We start from the raw sequence: 15,213 nt of genomic DNA, 5'->3' as shown, positions 1-15,213 counted from the left end.
ATACACTACAATTCCTCCCCTTTTAGCTAAACAGTACATAACATTCGATTAACAATGAAATAACATATTTACAATTACAGTTGCTAGATACATTAGTTGAAGTTAAGCAATTATAAATTCAGTCTTTGAGGAGGCTTCCTGATTCTGTCTGGATAACCCCTCTTTGGGGTATCAGGTTCTTCTGGCAAAGTTGAGTCGGGATCAATGTCGTTGTTTGGTTCGTCTGCTTCCAATATCACCGATTCTGAGGTAGATGCAATTGGTACTTCGTTTTCATCACCAGGTGTATCAGATCGTGGTGTAGATTTGACGTTTTCCAGTGAGTCTAGAATCTGGTCAGCATGGCGTCTTACAATGCTCTCTCCAATGTCCACGGTATACATTAGAGGTCCTTGCCATGTGCAGATCGTTCCTGGCTGCCATTTCTCTGTGCGGTAGTCCCGGGCCAAAACTGGTTGAGCTATCTTAAAACTCCTGGTTGGCCTTTCATTCATATTCTGAAACTGCCTGTTCTCCACATCTCTTCTGATGTTTGGCATAACCAAATCCAAGCGGCATCTTAGTCTTCGATTGAAGAACATCATGGCTGGAGTTTGGTTGGTAACCGCATGTGTCGCATTCCGGTAGGCAAACAAGAAGTTATCCACCTTGTGTTGTAGGGGAATGTCTTCATTACACATTGCCTTGATAGCCTTCTTTAATGTTTGAACGAACCTCTCGGCCAATCCATTAGTGGCTGGATGATATGGGGCGGATGTGTAATGCTTAACACCATTGTTCTTTAAGAACCTCCGGAACTCTTCAGACACAAACTGTGGTCCATTGTCGGAGCAAATCTGTTCAGGCAGCCCATTCCTGGCGAATATGGTTCGTAAGACTGTGATAGTTTTTTCTGTGGTGGTTGAGGACATTTTTATTACCTCTGGCCACTTTGAATGTGCATCCACCGCAATTAAAAACATCGAGTCCATAAATGGACCAGCAAAATCAATGTGCACCCTTTGCCATGGAGATGAGGGTCACTCCCATGGATGTAGAGGGGCTTGTGGTGGGGCGTTTTGGACCTTCTGGCATCCTGTACAGCTCTTGGTCATCTCTTCGATTTCTCTATCGATTCCCGGCCACCACACAAACGCTCTGGCTAATTTCTTCATTTTTACCCCTCCCAGATGACCCTCATGAAGCTCATTGAGCACTCTATCCTTCAATTTGGGTGGAATTACTACTCTGGATCCACACATCAAGGTTCCTCTGCACACTGACAGCTGTTCTCTTCTCGGCGAGAATGCTGGCAGCAGTGGTTCGCCATGTGCTGGCCACCCCTTCACCGTTAAATCATAGACCCAGGAGAGTGTCGGGTCATTTCGTGTTTCCTTTTCTATGTTTGCATTCGTCACAAGGAGACATTCGACTATGGTCGAGTGGAATATCTCCACTGGATCCACTGCAAGTTCTTCTTCCACCATCGGCAACGGTAGGCGCGACAATCCATCAGCATTCCCATGCTGTTTAGTTCCTTTGTACTCGATGTCATATTGGTGTGCCCCTAGGAAAAGGGACCACCTCTGTAGCCATTGTGCTGTCATTATCGGTACGCCCTTCAGAGGGTTGAAAATGGAGACAAGAGGTTGATGATCAGTTAGTGGAGTAAATTTCTGACCATGCAGGTAGTGATTGAACTTCTTCACCCCCCACACCAGGCTGAGGGCCTCTCTGTCAATCTGGGCGTAGTTACGCTCGGCTGAAGTTAACGAGCGTGACGCAAAAGCTATCGGCCTCTCTGAACCATCAAGGAATTTATGTGACAGTACCGCCCCAATGCCGTAGGGAGACGCATCACACGCCAGTCTTATCGGTAGTGATGGGTTGTAGTGAGCCAATACTTCTCTTGAAGTGATTAGGTCCTTACTCTTCTGAAAGGCCCGCTTACATTCATCGCTCCATTTCCATGCTACTCCCGTTTGTAGTAGGGCGTTCAGTGGGTGCAGAATTGTGGACAAATTCGGCAAAAACTTATGGTAGTAATTCACCAATCCGAGGAATGACCTCAGTTGCGACACATTTTCAGGCGCTGGAGCCTTAACTACCGCTTCAATTTTGACAGGGGACTTATGTAACCGCTCTTCATCAATCACGTGGCCACAATATGATATCTGTTTCTTTAAAAACTCGCACTTGGGGCGATTGGCCCGTAGCCCATGCTCACGTAGTCTAGTGAGCACCTGCTCTAGGTTGGCAAGGTGTTCACTGTCATCTTCACCTGTCACTAGGATGTCGTCCAAGTAACACTGAGTCCCCGGAATTCCTTGCAGGACTTGTTCCATCGCTCTTTGCCATATCGCTGGAGCTTATGCTACTCCGAATACCAGTCGATTATGCTGGTAAAGACCTTTGTGAGTGTTTATTGTGAGATACTTCCTAGAGGATTCTTCAACCTCCATCTGCAAATATGCTTGTGCTAGGTCAAGTTTTGTAAAACGCTTCCATCCAGATAGTGAGGCGAAGATATCTTCTATCCTTGGAAGGGGATATTGTACTGTGTGAAGGACTGGGTTCACCGTCACCTTGAAGTCCCCACAGATGCGAACCTTCCTTGGCTCCTCAGACTTATTGTTTAACGTTTTCTTCATGACAGGAACGATGGGTGTCACCCACTCACTCCAGTCTACCTTAGATAACACGCCTGCATTCTCCAAATTCTCCAGCTCTGCCTCGACGGCTGGGCGAATTGCATATGGTACCGGTCTTGCTTTGAAAAACTTGGGAATTGCATTCTCTTCTATTTTTATCGAGGCGGTTACACCTTTAAGAGTTCCCAGTTCTTGTTGAAATACCTCTTTGGCGTTAGCTAAGATTGTTGACAATCGTCCAGGAGTGACGTCGTCATCCTTTTTACCAGCCACCGTCAGTGCCTGAATGGAGTGCCAGTCTAAACTTATCTTTCTGATCCATTCACGTCCCAATAACGGTGGTCCACCATCTTGCAGTATGTACAGATACAATTTCTGTATTTCCTTGCCGTTGTATTCGATAGGCACCCTTATTTTTCCTCTGGGGTATACTTTTTGCCCCGTATACGTCTTCAAGACAATGAATGTCTCTTTCAAGGGTATGTGTGAGAATAGCCACTCGTAGTCTCATCGATTCATGACGGTTAGAGCTGATCCTGTATCCAATTCCATTTTGACTTGGGACCCTGCTATCGTGAGGGTGACCCAAATGGTTCGGTGATCCTCTTTTGTGATTACGTTGTGAAGTTTGAGACTGCTTAGTCTCTTGTTCCCGGATTCACTATCGCTCATCTGGTCTTCGGAACTACTGTCCGTCATCTTTTGTACTTTCCTGTACGGTTCCTTAGCAGCCTTTTTGTTGTCGTTGGTCTTCTTCCCAGACCTGCAAACTCGTGCAATGTGTCCCATCTTTCCGCATTGCCTGCATATTTTGTCCTTGGACCAGCAGTCCTTCTGGTCATGGGTTGTTCTGCCGCAGCGATAACATTTTGCAAATCCCCGTGTCATTTCGTGTGTGCCGTATTCCTGTGGCTTTTGCTGTATTTCCGCAGCTCCCCTTGCTGCTGCTTCATACAATACTGCCACGCTGAAAGCCTTATCTAGCGTCAGCTCTTTCTCTGAGAGTAACCTCTTCTGGGTTCCTTCACTCAGGAGTCCACAGACAAATTTGTCCCGTAAGGTATCTGCCAGTCCTGCTCCGAACTGGCAGTGCTTTGATAGCTTGCGTAGTTCCGTAATGTAATCAGCATTGCTCTCATCTTTATGCTGATTTCTCCTGTGGAATTTAAATCTTTCTGCTATCAGCAGCGGTGTAGGATTTAGGTGTTCCTGTAGGATAGCAACAATTTCGTTAAAACTCTTCGCCTTCGGTTTGGCTGGAGTAATCAGGTCCCGCAATAGGCCGTACGTTCTTGCGCCCATTAAGTTTAGTAGTACCAATGCCTTTGTCTCATCGGCTACTTCGTTTGCCTCGCAATATACCTCGACTCTTTCCACATACGTGGTCCAGTCTTCTATTGCATTATCGAAGGCAGTGATATTGCCAGTCTTCGGCATCTTGGAAATCTAAGATGGCGCCTCTTGCGCTTTGCCTTCTTCCCCGATTTAACAAAATGGCGCCTCCCGCGCTTTGCCTTCTTCCCCGCTGGATTAAGATGGCACCTCCCGCGCTTTCTGTCTTCTCCGCTGTTGCTAGCGCTGTTGCTGGCGTTTTATGCCTTGATGGCGACGCCCTATGGTCTTCGCGCACTTCCCCCCACGCTGCTGCTAACGCCGCTCTCCGCGATTCCCGTGGCAAACTGCAGCTCCTCGCGGCTTTCTGCGTGTTTAATTTTTGTTCTTTCCCCATCTTCGGAACAACCCTGCGGGACTCTTGCCTCCCTCTTCTCGGGTCTGTACGCTGCCCGGCTTCGTAGCACCGGCCGCGCCCTGTGTGCTCCACCCTCTCTCTCTCTCCTCTTCCCGACAACGCTGCTCGGCCCCGTTGCAAAGCCACCCGCTCGAGCTCTAGACCGCCGCAGCCCAGGAAGGATCAGTGTACTACCTGCCACCAGCCTGATTAGCTGAAGCACCATCGACAGGATAACCAAGCCCCGCTCTCGACAGCCTCTCCTGCAAATCTTCAACTCCGCTGACTCAGAGGCGGATGCCCACGGTCGACGCCCGTTTCTTCTGTTTCTTTCTTCCTTCTGGCCTCGACCTCTGATAACTTCGCTTCAGGGATGGATCCTCATGAGGTGGTGCAGACTGTAGGTAAGTTCGTATCTGCTCGTCGCCAGTATTATGTCCGTGTATAATTGAGACACGGACTGCAGGAGTTGGTTATAACAGGTCTTTACTGAATGGAGGCAACCTGGAACTACTATGCAAATGTTACTACACAGGCTTATATACAGGGGTGGTCACTACTGGTACTGCAGTATACAGGGGCTGCAGAATATAGTTCCTTCTGCAAAGTACATACACTACAAACCCTATGTCTCAAGTACCTGGGGATGAACCCGACATACTAGTAGCATCTACCTCCGAACCAGTAGCAGTGGAAACCGATGAACTAACTGACGAAAAGGGGCCAGAATCGCCTCCGCACCAAGAACAAGAACCTCAGGAAAGGCGCTATCCTGAAAGGATCAGGAAGCCGCCCCAAAGACTGAATCTATAAATGGACTATTTTCAGTTAATGTTGCATGTTAAAAATGTTAATTGTTAAATGAATGTTATGGTACTGTTAATCTAAAAGGGGAGGAATTGTTGTGTATGTACCTTTAAGAGAGAACTGTTTTACAGCTCCTGTATACTGTAGTACCGGCAGTGACCACACCTGTATATAAAGCCGGAGCAGGCTTCTGTACTTCAGTCTTGAGACTACTCTACTCCAGTAAACACCTGTTGATTGTTAAATTACAGCATCCGTGTAGTTCTTGAGGAAACATCCTATTTAAAGAATCACGGATCTAACACCGGGGGTGGGACTAATTCGACACGATGGACCGAATGGCTTTCTTCTGTGCTGTCTGATTCTATGATTCTAAGTCAGAGGGATGCAAACTTGTACATATGCACTTGGTGCACAACTGGTCTAGTCATCCACTGCCAAAATCCGCTCGACCACATCAAGTATTACTGCACCTCACACTCCTCAGCTAAATCCTCCAAATATTCCAGGGATACTGGAAGCCCAGGACAACCCAAGGCTTCTTTTCTCCTCAACTATGGCTCAGTGGGTAGCACTCTCATCTCTGAGTCAGAAGGTTGTGGGTTCAAATTCCACTCCAGAGACTTGAGCACAAAAATCTAGACTAACACTCGAAGGAGTGCTGCACTGTCGGAGGTGCCAACTTTTGGATGAGACGCTAAACCAAGGCACTGTCTGCTCTCTCAGGTGGATGTAAAAGATCCCATGGCACTATTTCAGAGAAAAGCAGGAGAGTTCTCCCTGGTGTCCTGGCCAATATTTATCCCTCAATCAACATCACGAAAAAACAGGTTGTTTGGTCATTACCACATTGCTGTTTGTGGGACCTTGCTGTGTGCAATTGGCTGCTGTGTTGCCTACATTACAACAGTGATAAAGGTGTTCAAATTTATTAAGGGTTTTGATAAGGTAAATCAGGAAAAGTTTCCTCTGGCAGAGGATTGTTAGGACTTGGAATGCTCTACTAGGAACAGTGCCATAATAGCTTTTAAAAAGGGAAGAAGATAAATATTTGCAAAAAGAAACATTTAAAAGGGTACGGGGAAAGCACAGGGGAATAGGATTAAGCGGGTAACTACTTCAGAGAGCCGGGAGAGGGACAAATGGTGTCTTTCTGTGCTGTAAAATGCCATGAAAGTAGCCTCTATAAGCTCAGATCTTTACACGGCAATAAATTAATTTAGTATCTAGCACCAGTTATGAAAATGAAAGATAAAAGAGTGTGTGAAAGCGCACTTAAACAGTCAAAAATGGTAGATTCCAATCAGCACAGTCTTCCAAGATTTTTGTATACGCCAGTGATCCCAAAATAAATCTAAATAGAAGACTCCTGCTCCCCCCTTCCCTATAAATACAAGCAGCCACTTCCAACAGCCCGTACAATCACTTGAATGGAAAAGCCTTTAGAAGTAACCATCGTTTCTGGAAAGAACTCCCTTCTGGATTGTTCCATCTTAGTCATCCCAAGCAGCCCATCCAAAACAGACCCTTCGTTATGGAAACTCTGAGTTCATGATCTAATAATCTCCCTCGGTGTTTTATTTTATTTTGTTGAAAAACTCGACATGTGATTATATATTAGTGTACCAGTAACTGTCTGACACTCCAGATGGGTTCTCTCATGCACCAACCCTGCAGACTTCCCAGCACATTCCAGAGAGAGTAAAAAAAATCATATTTTGCCAGCTTAACATTTCTAAAGTCTGCCCAAAGGCACACAACATAGGAGCTTAAATTACATTTTAGATGCTAAAAATATGCTTGAAAAGTAAACAGACTTTAAAAAAAAATCACAAATACTATAAATTTGAAATAAAAATGCTAAAATAAGACAGCAGGTCAATTAGCACTTGGAAGAGAAAGATAGATTAATATTTAGGATGGGACAGATAGGTTCATACTTAGGATGGAACCCTTCATCACAACTTATGATAGGTTAATGTTTTACTTGTGCCAACTCTGATGAAGTCATGTTATCTTTTATAGAACCTTGGTTAGAACATACTGTGCACAGTTTCTGTTCTCAGTGTTATAAAAAGGATGTAAAGGCATTGATGAAGGTGCAAATAAGATTTACAAGGATGATACCGGAACTGATAGGGTAGACATGGAAAAGATGTTTCCACTTGTGGGGGAGCCTAAAATTAGGGACCATAGATATAAGGTAGTCACTAATAAATCCAATAGGTTGCTGAGAATATGGAACTCACTACCAGATTGAGTGGTTGAGGCGAATATATAAATGCATTTAAGGGAAAGTTAGATAAGCACACGAGGGAGAAAGGAATAGAAGGATATGCTGATAGGGTGAGATGAAGTGGGGTGGGAGGAGGCTCCTGTGGAACATAAACACCGGCATTTTTGGGCCGAATGGCCTGTTTCTGTGCTGTAAATTCTATGTAATTTCTTTCTCTTTCAGATAGTCACCAAGTTGCATTTCCAGCATTTTTGGGTTTTCTTACTGAAAAGTATAATTGGTTGCTTTTTCCTTAAAAACAAATAATTTGATCTGTAACGTTATTGGTTTGAATTAGGTGGAATGTGAACAGTTAGATCGGAATCTGTTTGCAGGTTCATCTCATGTTAACGAGGTGTTTCTTCAACCCTCTGAGATCTAAGCGCTCCCCAAATTCTGGCCTCTTGCACATCCTGATTTCCATCGCTCCACCATTGACAGAAGTGTCTTCAGCTGCCTGGGCCCTAAGCTCTGAAATTCCCTCCCTAAACCGCTCTACCTCACTCCCTTCCTTTAAGATACTCTTTAAAACCTACCTCGTTGACCAAGCTTTTGGCCGCCTATCCTAATATCTCCTTATGCGACTCAGTGTCAAATTTTGTCTGATAACGCACCTGTGAAGCATCTTGGGACATTTTACTATGTGAAAGGCACTATATAAATGCAAGTTGTTGCTATGCCAAAAAAGTTTTACCTGAAATGGGTGTGATGCTTTAACATTCACCTTTACCAAACTCCAATTATGTGTAGATTGATTCGCCCTCCACACCTCCTCGTAATGCCCGATTCTGTCCTTGGTATAGACCGCAAATAAATTGGAATGCTTCTGTTCGAGTTGGTAAAAAAAGGACAGACATCCAGACAGCACGGAAGTTGTCACTGGTGACATTAACTGAGCTACTTCGTGTAAACTTGTGGTGTAAATAGAGTCAACATACATATAGTGACCTGCAAAAACAATGTCAATTGTAAAGTGGATCATTAAATAGTCTTGACAATCTGAGACATTAGTATATATTGTTCTGCACTGCAAAAATATATAGATATGCTACACAGCAGTTTAACATTATTATAATATATATGCTAGAACAAAGGGTTTCAGATTAAATGAATAAGATTTAGGACACAGATTTAGGACATTTTCACTTCTATGGATTTCAATAAGAATCTTACAGCACAGAAGGAGGCCATTTGGCCCATCGTGCCTGCGACGGCTCTTTGAAAGAGCTCTCCAATTAGTCCCACTCCCCTGCTCTTTCCCTATAGGCCAGCAAATTTCCCTCCTTCGAGTATTTATCCAATTCCCCTTTTGAAAGTTACTATTGAATCTGCTTCCACCGCCCTTTCAGGCAGTGCATTCCAGATCACAACACCTCGCTACATAAAACAAATTCTCCTCATTCCTATTCCCCTCGGTCTCTTTTGCCAATCTGTGTCAGCCTGCCAGTGGAAACAGTTTCTCCTTATTTACTCTTATCAAATCCCTTCATGATTTTGAACATCTCTATTAAATCTCCCCTTAACTGTCTCTGCTCTAAGGAGAACAATCCTAGGTTCTCCAGCCTCTCCACATAAATAGAAATGAAAATAAGACGGTTTCTCTAACGGGCAGCTGATCTGCGATGTTGGTTTTACACCTGGGTGACAAGGTGAAAATCTGCCCCACCGTACCCGTGAGTGCTGGTGAAACTTATGCCCCTGGTATGGAACATACGAACAGGAGGAGGCCATTCGACCCCTCAAGCCTGTTCCGCCATTCAATTAGATCGTGGCTGATCTGTATCTTAACTCCATCTACTCACCTTGGTTACAAAGTATTTACAGCACAGAAACAGGCCATTTGGCCCATCAGGTCTATGCTGGTGTTTATGCTCCACACGAGCCTCCTCCCACCCCTCTTCATCTCACCCTATCAACATATCCTTCTATTCTTTTCTCAAATTTTGAAACCATACTTCCGATTCCTGACTCCAAATCGTTTATGTAAATGGTAAACAACAGTGGTCCCAGCACCGAACCTTGTGGAACACCACTTCCCACCATGTTACTGGGGTCAAGGTAGAAGCGTTCACGTCGCGGCCCTGTTTCAACCAATTCTACCACCACCACGCACAGCAAGTAGTGTATACATCGATTTCGTACCGCTAATTTGATCAAGTACCAACATCATGCCTGAAGACGGAAGTAGTCGTCGATGTCAGAAACACGGGTCTTTTTCAAGACCGACATTGACTGTTATATCTGCTAACGTTGAAGGGTTCTCTATAGCTGAACAAAACATCCTCGCTACATTATGCAATGAGTTGGAGTGTGATGTCCTCTGCCTGCAGGAGACACATAGAGGAAGTGAGAACAACCGCCCAAAAATACCAGGAATGGTCCTGGCTATTGAAAGACCTCAGCGACAATATGGCAGTGCTGTATTTGTTAGAGCTGGTTCAGTTGTAGAAGCCACTTCTAAAACAGAGGAGGACAACATCGAAATTCTAACCGTAGAGCTGAGCAAAGTAGTAGTGACCTCAATGTACAAGCCACCTGGCACAGATTTCAGCTTCTCTAACCCTGTACCCAACCTGCACAATAAACCACAGATCATCATTGGAGACTTTAATAGCCACAGTACCCAATGGGGGTACAAGGAGACTAACAACGATGGAGAAGCAGTCGAAGAATGGATGGACGCCAACCAGCTTAGTCTCATCCACGATCCTAAATTGCCAGCCTCCTTCCACAGTGCCTGCTGGAAATGTAGATATAATCCAGATCTTGCCATTGCCAGCAACGACATCGCTGGCCTCTGCAAGAAGCTTGTCACAGACCCAATACCACAGACACAACACCGTCCTATTGGCATCCAGGTAAATGCAGCAGTGTTACCAACCGTCGTACCATTCAAAAGGCGCTTCAACTTCAAGAAGGCCGATTGGAACGGTTTCACATGAGCACTTGACCGCAAGGTTAAACGCATTAAACCACTACCTGAGCCATACAACCTCTTTGCAAAAGCTGTCCAAAAAACAACTAGAAGGAAGATCCCCCGAGGTTGCAGAGTACACTACATCCCTGGTCTCACCAAGGAGAATGCTGAACTCTACTGGGAGTATGTCTCAATGTTTGAATCTGACCCCTTCTCAGAGGAAACAATATCTACCGGTGAGAGGGTGATGTTAAGTATCTCTCAAGAACGTCAAAACACCTGGAACACCTTGATAGAGACAACAGATCTTACAAAAAACAGCAAGAAGGCATGGTCTCTCATACGCAAACTTGGAGGTGATCCCAAGAAAGCTGCCCAACATCCAAATGTGTCTGCTAACCAAGTTGCACACCAGTTGCTCCTAAATGGAAAAATCAACAAGAAACAACCAAGAGCACAACTAGATAGGAAGAAGTACAGCGATGATCCTGGCTTCACTAGACCATTCACCATGGAAGAGCTGGAAACTGGTACATCTAGTCTAAAACATGGGAAAGCAATTGGTCTTGACAACATAGCAACGGAGCAGATAAAGCATTTTGGACAGCAAGCAAAGAAGTGGCTCCTACAATTGTTCAACCACTGTCTGGCAACACACAAGCTACCTAATATCTGGCAGAAGGCACATGTAATAGCACTATTAAAGCCTGGAAAAGATCCCTCAGATCCTAAGAGTTTTCGGCCAATTTCACTGCTTTGCCACACCTATAAGCTGTTTGAACGCCTGATACTCAATAGGATAGCACCAACTGTAGATGAGAAGATCATTCCAGAGCAAGCAGGTTTCCGCCCCGGCAAACCAACAACAAGCCAACTGCTCAACCTCACACAACACATCGAAGATGGTTTTGAGCAAGGGATGGTAACAGGTGCTGTTTTTGTAGACCTGTCAGCAGCATACGATACAGTGAACCATAGACGTCTCCTCTGCAAGATTCTAGAGATGACAAAAGACATTCACTTAACAGAGCTGTTAGAAAGCATGCTTCAGAATCGCCGGTTCTATGTTGAACTAGGTGGGAAGTGCAGCAGGTGGTGTATTCAGAAGAATGGTCTTCCTCAGGGAAGCGTGCTTGCACCGCTGCTGTACAACATCTACACGAATAACCAACCTATAGACGATGTCACACGCCGTTTTATATATGCTGATGACTTATGTGTCACTGCCCAAAGCACTGATTTTAACACCGTGGAGAAAACGCTTTCTGGGGCCTTGGAGGGACTAAAATCCTACTATGAAGAAAACCACCTTCGCGCAAACCCATCAAAGACGCAAGTTTATGCATTCCACCTCAGAAACCGTGAAGCCAAACGCCAGTTGAAAGTAACCTGGTGTGGAGCAACACTGACGCATTGCGAGCACCCTACCTACTTAGGAGTCACCCTTGACCGATGCTTCACCTTCAAGAACCACATCGAGAAGACAAAGGCAAAAGTGAGCGCACGAAACAACATCCTGAATAAGCTCACTAACACAAGGTGGGGAGCAAGCCCGAAAACATTGCGAACCAGTGCACTTGCTCTTTGCTATTCCACTGCCGAATACGCCTGCCCTGCATGGGAAAGGTCCACTCATGCCAAGAAGATGGATGCCGTTCTGAATGCAAGCTGCCGATTTATCACAGGTTGCTTAAAACCAACAAACACCAACAGCCTATATATCCTGGCGGGTATCGCTCCCCCTGATATAAGAAGAACGGTAGCCAGCAAGAAAGAGCGACTCCGTCAAACATCAGATGAGAGGCACCCTCTGCATTGTCATACACCTACACCCAGCCGCCTAAAGTCAAGGAAGAGCTTCATGAACAGTGTTGTTCCATTACAATCAACCTCATCTGAAGCCCGCATTGCCTTGTGGAAAGTCCGGCTCGCCAGTCTTGAACAACCCGCAGCGATGGAAATTTTACCTGATGAAAGCCTTCCCCCAGGAGCTAATTGCAACTGGGCAATCTGGAAGTGCCTTAACAGACTTAGGACCGGTGTAGGTTGCTCAAAGGTGTCACTAAGCAAATGGGGATATTCAACCAGCCCGACAACTTGTGAATGTGGAACTGAGGCACAGACTATGCAACATCTCCTGCAATGCCCATCGTTAGAGGAACCCTGCGCTGTTGCAGGTCTTGCCGAATCCAACAACAAGGCGCAAAAATGTGTCCAGTTCTGGCTGGGCTATGTATAGACTGTCCATGGACACGATAAGAAGAAGAACCATGCTACTCATGGATATACATGCGCGGATGCAATCCATCCCCACCTTTCTATCTTAAATGTCTTTATATCCTTTTTGATTCTTCTTCTAATGTCATGTCCACCATGTTAGTCTCCCTGGTAAATACTGAGGCAAAGTAATTATTTAATATTTCTGCCATTTCGCTGTCATTACCTGTGAGTTTATTGTGTGTATGCCTTAGTGGCCCTATCCCTGGTTCCGTAACCCTTAATACCCTTGCCTAACAAAAATCTATTAATCTCAGTTTTGACATTTTCAATTGACCTATTGGACTCCACCTTATAATGTTGCCAAAAAGAGTAGTAAGCCTGAGGATTGGGAGAATTTTAGAATTCAGCAAAGGAGGACCAAAAATTGATAAAGAAAGGGAAAATAGAATATGAGAGTAAAATAGCGAGAAACATAAAAACAGACTGTAAAAGCTTCGATAGGTATGTAAAAAGGAAAAGATTAGCGAAAATAAATGTGGGTCCCTACATGCTGAGACAGGAGAAATTATAATGGGGAATAAGGAAATGGCAGAGAAATTAAACAAATACTATGGGCTGGATTTTGATACTGGGGCGGGCTGGGGTCGTGTAATCCGCATTTCGTGTTAGCCACCCGATTCTAAATCGATGTGGGTGAATGATGCGATTTTACCTTAATTGGCCAACTGAGTTCCAACGTGTGGGAACCCATGGCCAATGAGTGTTTCCAGTCTGAAAGTCGCCTCCGATGACGTCATCATTGCTGCTGCATTTAAGGTCTGCAACAAGCCTTGCTTCTTCTGCAGACTGCCAACCTTTTGGCCTTTGCAGTGAGAGGCACCTGCAGGAAGAATGGCCAGCCAGAGACCTAGGTCTGCACCCCGCTTCGATGATGTTGCCCTGCAGGCTTTAGTGGAGGGAGCAAGAGCACATAAAGAGGTGCTCTTCCCTTCTTCAGGGAGGAAGAAGCCTCCCCAGCAGACCAAGGCTGTGTGGATCCAGGTGGCAGAGGAGGTCAGCTCTTTGTCAGTAACCCGCAGAACCTGGCTTCAGTGCAGGAAGAGATTTCATGACCTTCTACGCACTGGAAAAGTGAGTATGAATTTCCCATCACCCTCAATCTGATCCCCATTGCCTCTCCTCACCAGCACTCAGCTTTAGCAATCTCTTCCTCCACATCCCACTTGACACTGACATCCATGCACCCTTACCCATTCCCTCTCTCTCTATGGTCACATTCAACTAACTATTCGACTATGCAGCCCTCACACTCCCAATCACTCTGATGCTATGAAAACAACTGACAACACACAGGGAGGGCCCTTGATCTTGCCACCTCACTCCATCTTTGTCTCCTTCTAAGCATCTATGCTATGGATTCTCTACACTCACTCCTTAATTCTCACTCAACCTCCACTTGTCTCCCTCATTGCAGGAAAAGAGAGCTCACAATAAGAGAGAAAAAGCGAGGACAGGAAGAGGACCACCCTCAGTAGCCCACCTGACCCCCTGGGAGGATGCGGTGCTGGAGATCGTGGGAGTGGAGGACGATGCGCATGTGGGGGACGGACAGATGGGTGCATCACAGCAAGCTGGTGACAGAATAGTTTTCCATCTCTCTCAATGACATTGCATGAGTCGCTGATAATGATTCTGAAGCTCTAACAGATGGACTTATGATCATCTGCAATATGCAATGTGCATGTAGCCTTGGCATCACATCTCTGACTCTTTCCTTTACTCCCCCACAGGACCATCGCAAGCACCCGTCCCCACTAGCCAGGAGGAAGAGCCTGAGCATCCAGACTCCTCAGAGGAAGCTGCAACCTCTGAGGGTGCAGCGTCAGCAGAATTCAGCGCACCCAGCACCAGCGCAGACACTCACACCTTGGTGGGACCATCGCGAGATAGAGTAGTGTTGTCACCTGGTGTATCACAGCTCACAAGTGAGCATCAGCAGATTGTGGAGACAGGGACAGCAGTGGAGAATCCTAGTCGGAGGGCGCAGGACTCTGCCAGCTCGGCTCAGCTGCATGTCGCCCCTTTGCCTCTGGGTCCATCCATAAGATCAGCGGTGCTGGAACTCCAGGCACAGATGCAGGAGTCTCTGGCAGGTTTTGTCTCCAGGATCGCTGCGAGTGTGGAGCGAATGGAGGAGTCCATTGCGAACATGAGCAGAGCCTTTGTGGAGTCATTGGTGCATGAACGCATCACCATGGAAAGGATGGCAACCTCCATGGAGGTGGTAAGTCGCCAGAGTGCAGAAAACATGGTGAGTGTTCTGAATAGAATGACATCTCTGGAGGAGCGATGGTCATCTATTGAACAGAGAAACCAAACCTTTATGGAAGTCCTGCTGAGTAGGACTGCCAGTGCAGATACGGGTCCTCATGGCCCCCCTGATGTGCAGCAAGGTGCTCTCAAGCCACTTGCAAGCGCTGAGGGGGACCTGACCCATGAGAGGGAAGTTGGTGGCAGACTTCAAGGAAGTGGGGGCTCCTCTCCAAATGCTCACATTTCCATGCCACTGCAGAGCCCTCGGTCAGAGCCCCACCAGAGTCCACACCCATCTGAGATTGGCGTCTCAACCCCTGCA

At 46.0% G+C, this 15,213-nt stretch overlaps 1 protein-coding gene across 1 annotated transcript in view; it reads right to left on the bottom strand.

Moving 5' to 3' along the window:
- mamdc2a (MAM domain containing 2a) overlaps positions 1 to 15,213 on the bottom strand; it is a 249,100-nt gene that overhangs the window by 99,841 nt on the left and 134,046 nt on the right. Inside the window, exon 6 of the mRNA XM_085992348.1 lies at positions 8,136 to 8,389. Within this exon, the coding sequence (XP_085848474.1) occupies positions 8,136 to 8,389 (254 nt within the window). The remainder of the gene's footprint in view (positions 1 to 8,135; positions 8,390 to 15,213) is intronic.

The sequence above is a fragment of the Somniosus microcephalus genome, chromosome 1 (assembly GCF_052327205.1).
Source record: "Somniosus microcephalus isolate GS21.2 chromosome 1, FLI_Smic_1.0, whole genome shotgun sequence".
NCBI classification, from domain to species: Eukaryota; Metazoa; Chordata; class Chondrichthyes; order Squaliformes; family Somniosidae; genus Somniosus; species Somniosus microcephalus.
The sequence above is the reverse complement of the archived record's forward strand: the minus strand, read 5'-3'. Positions and strand labels throughout refer to the sequence as shown.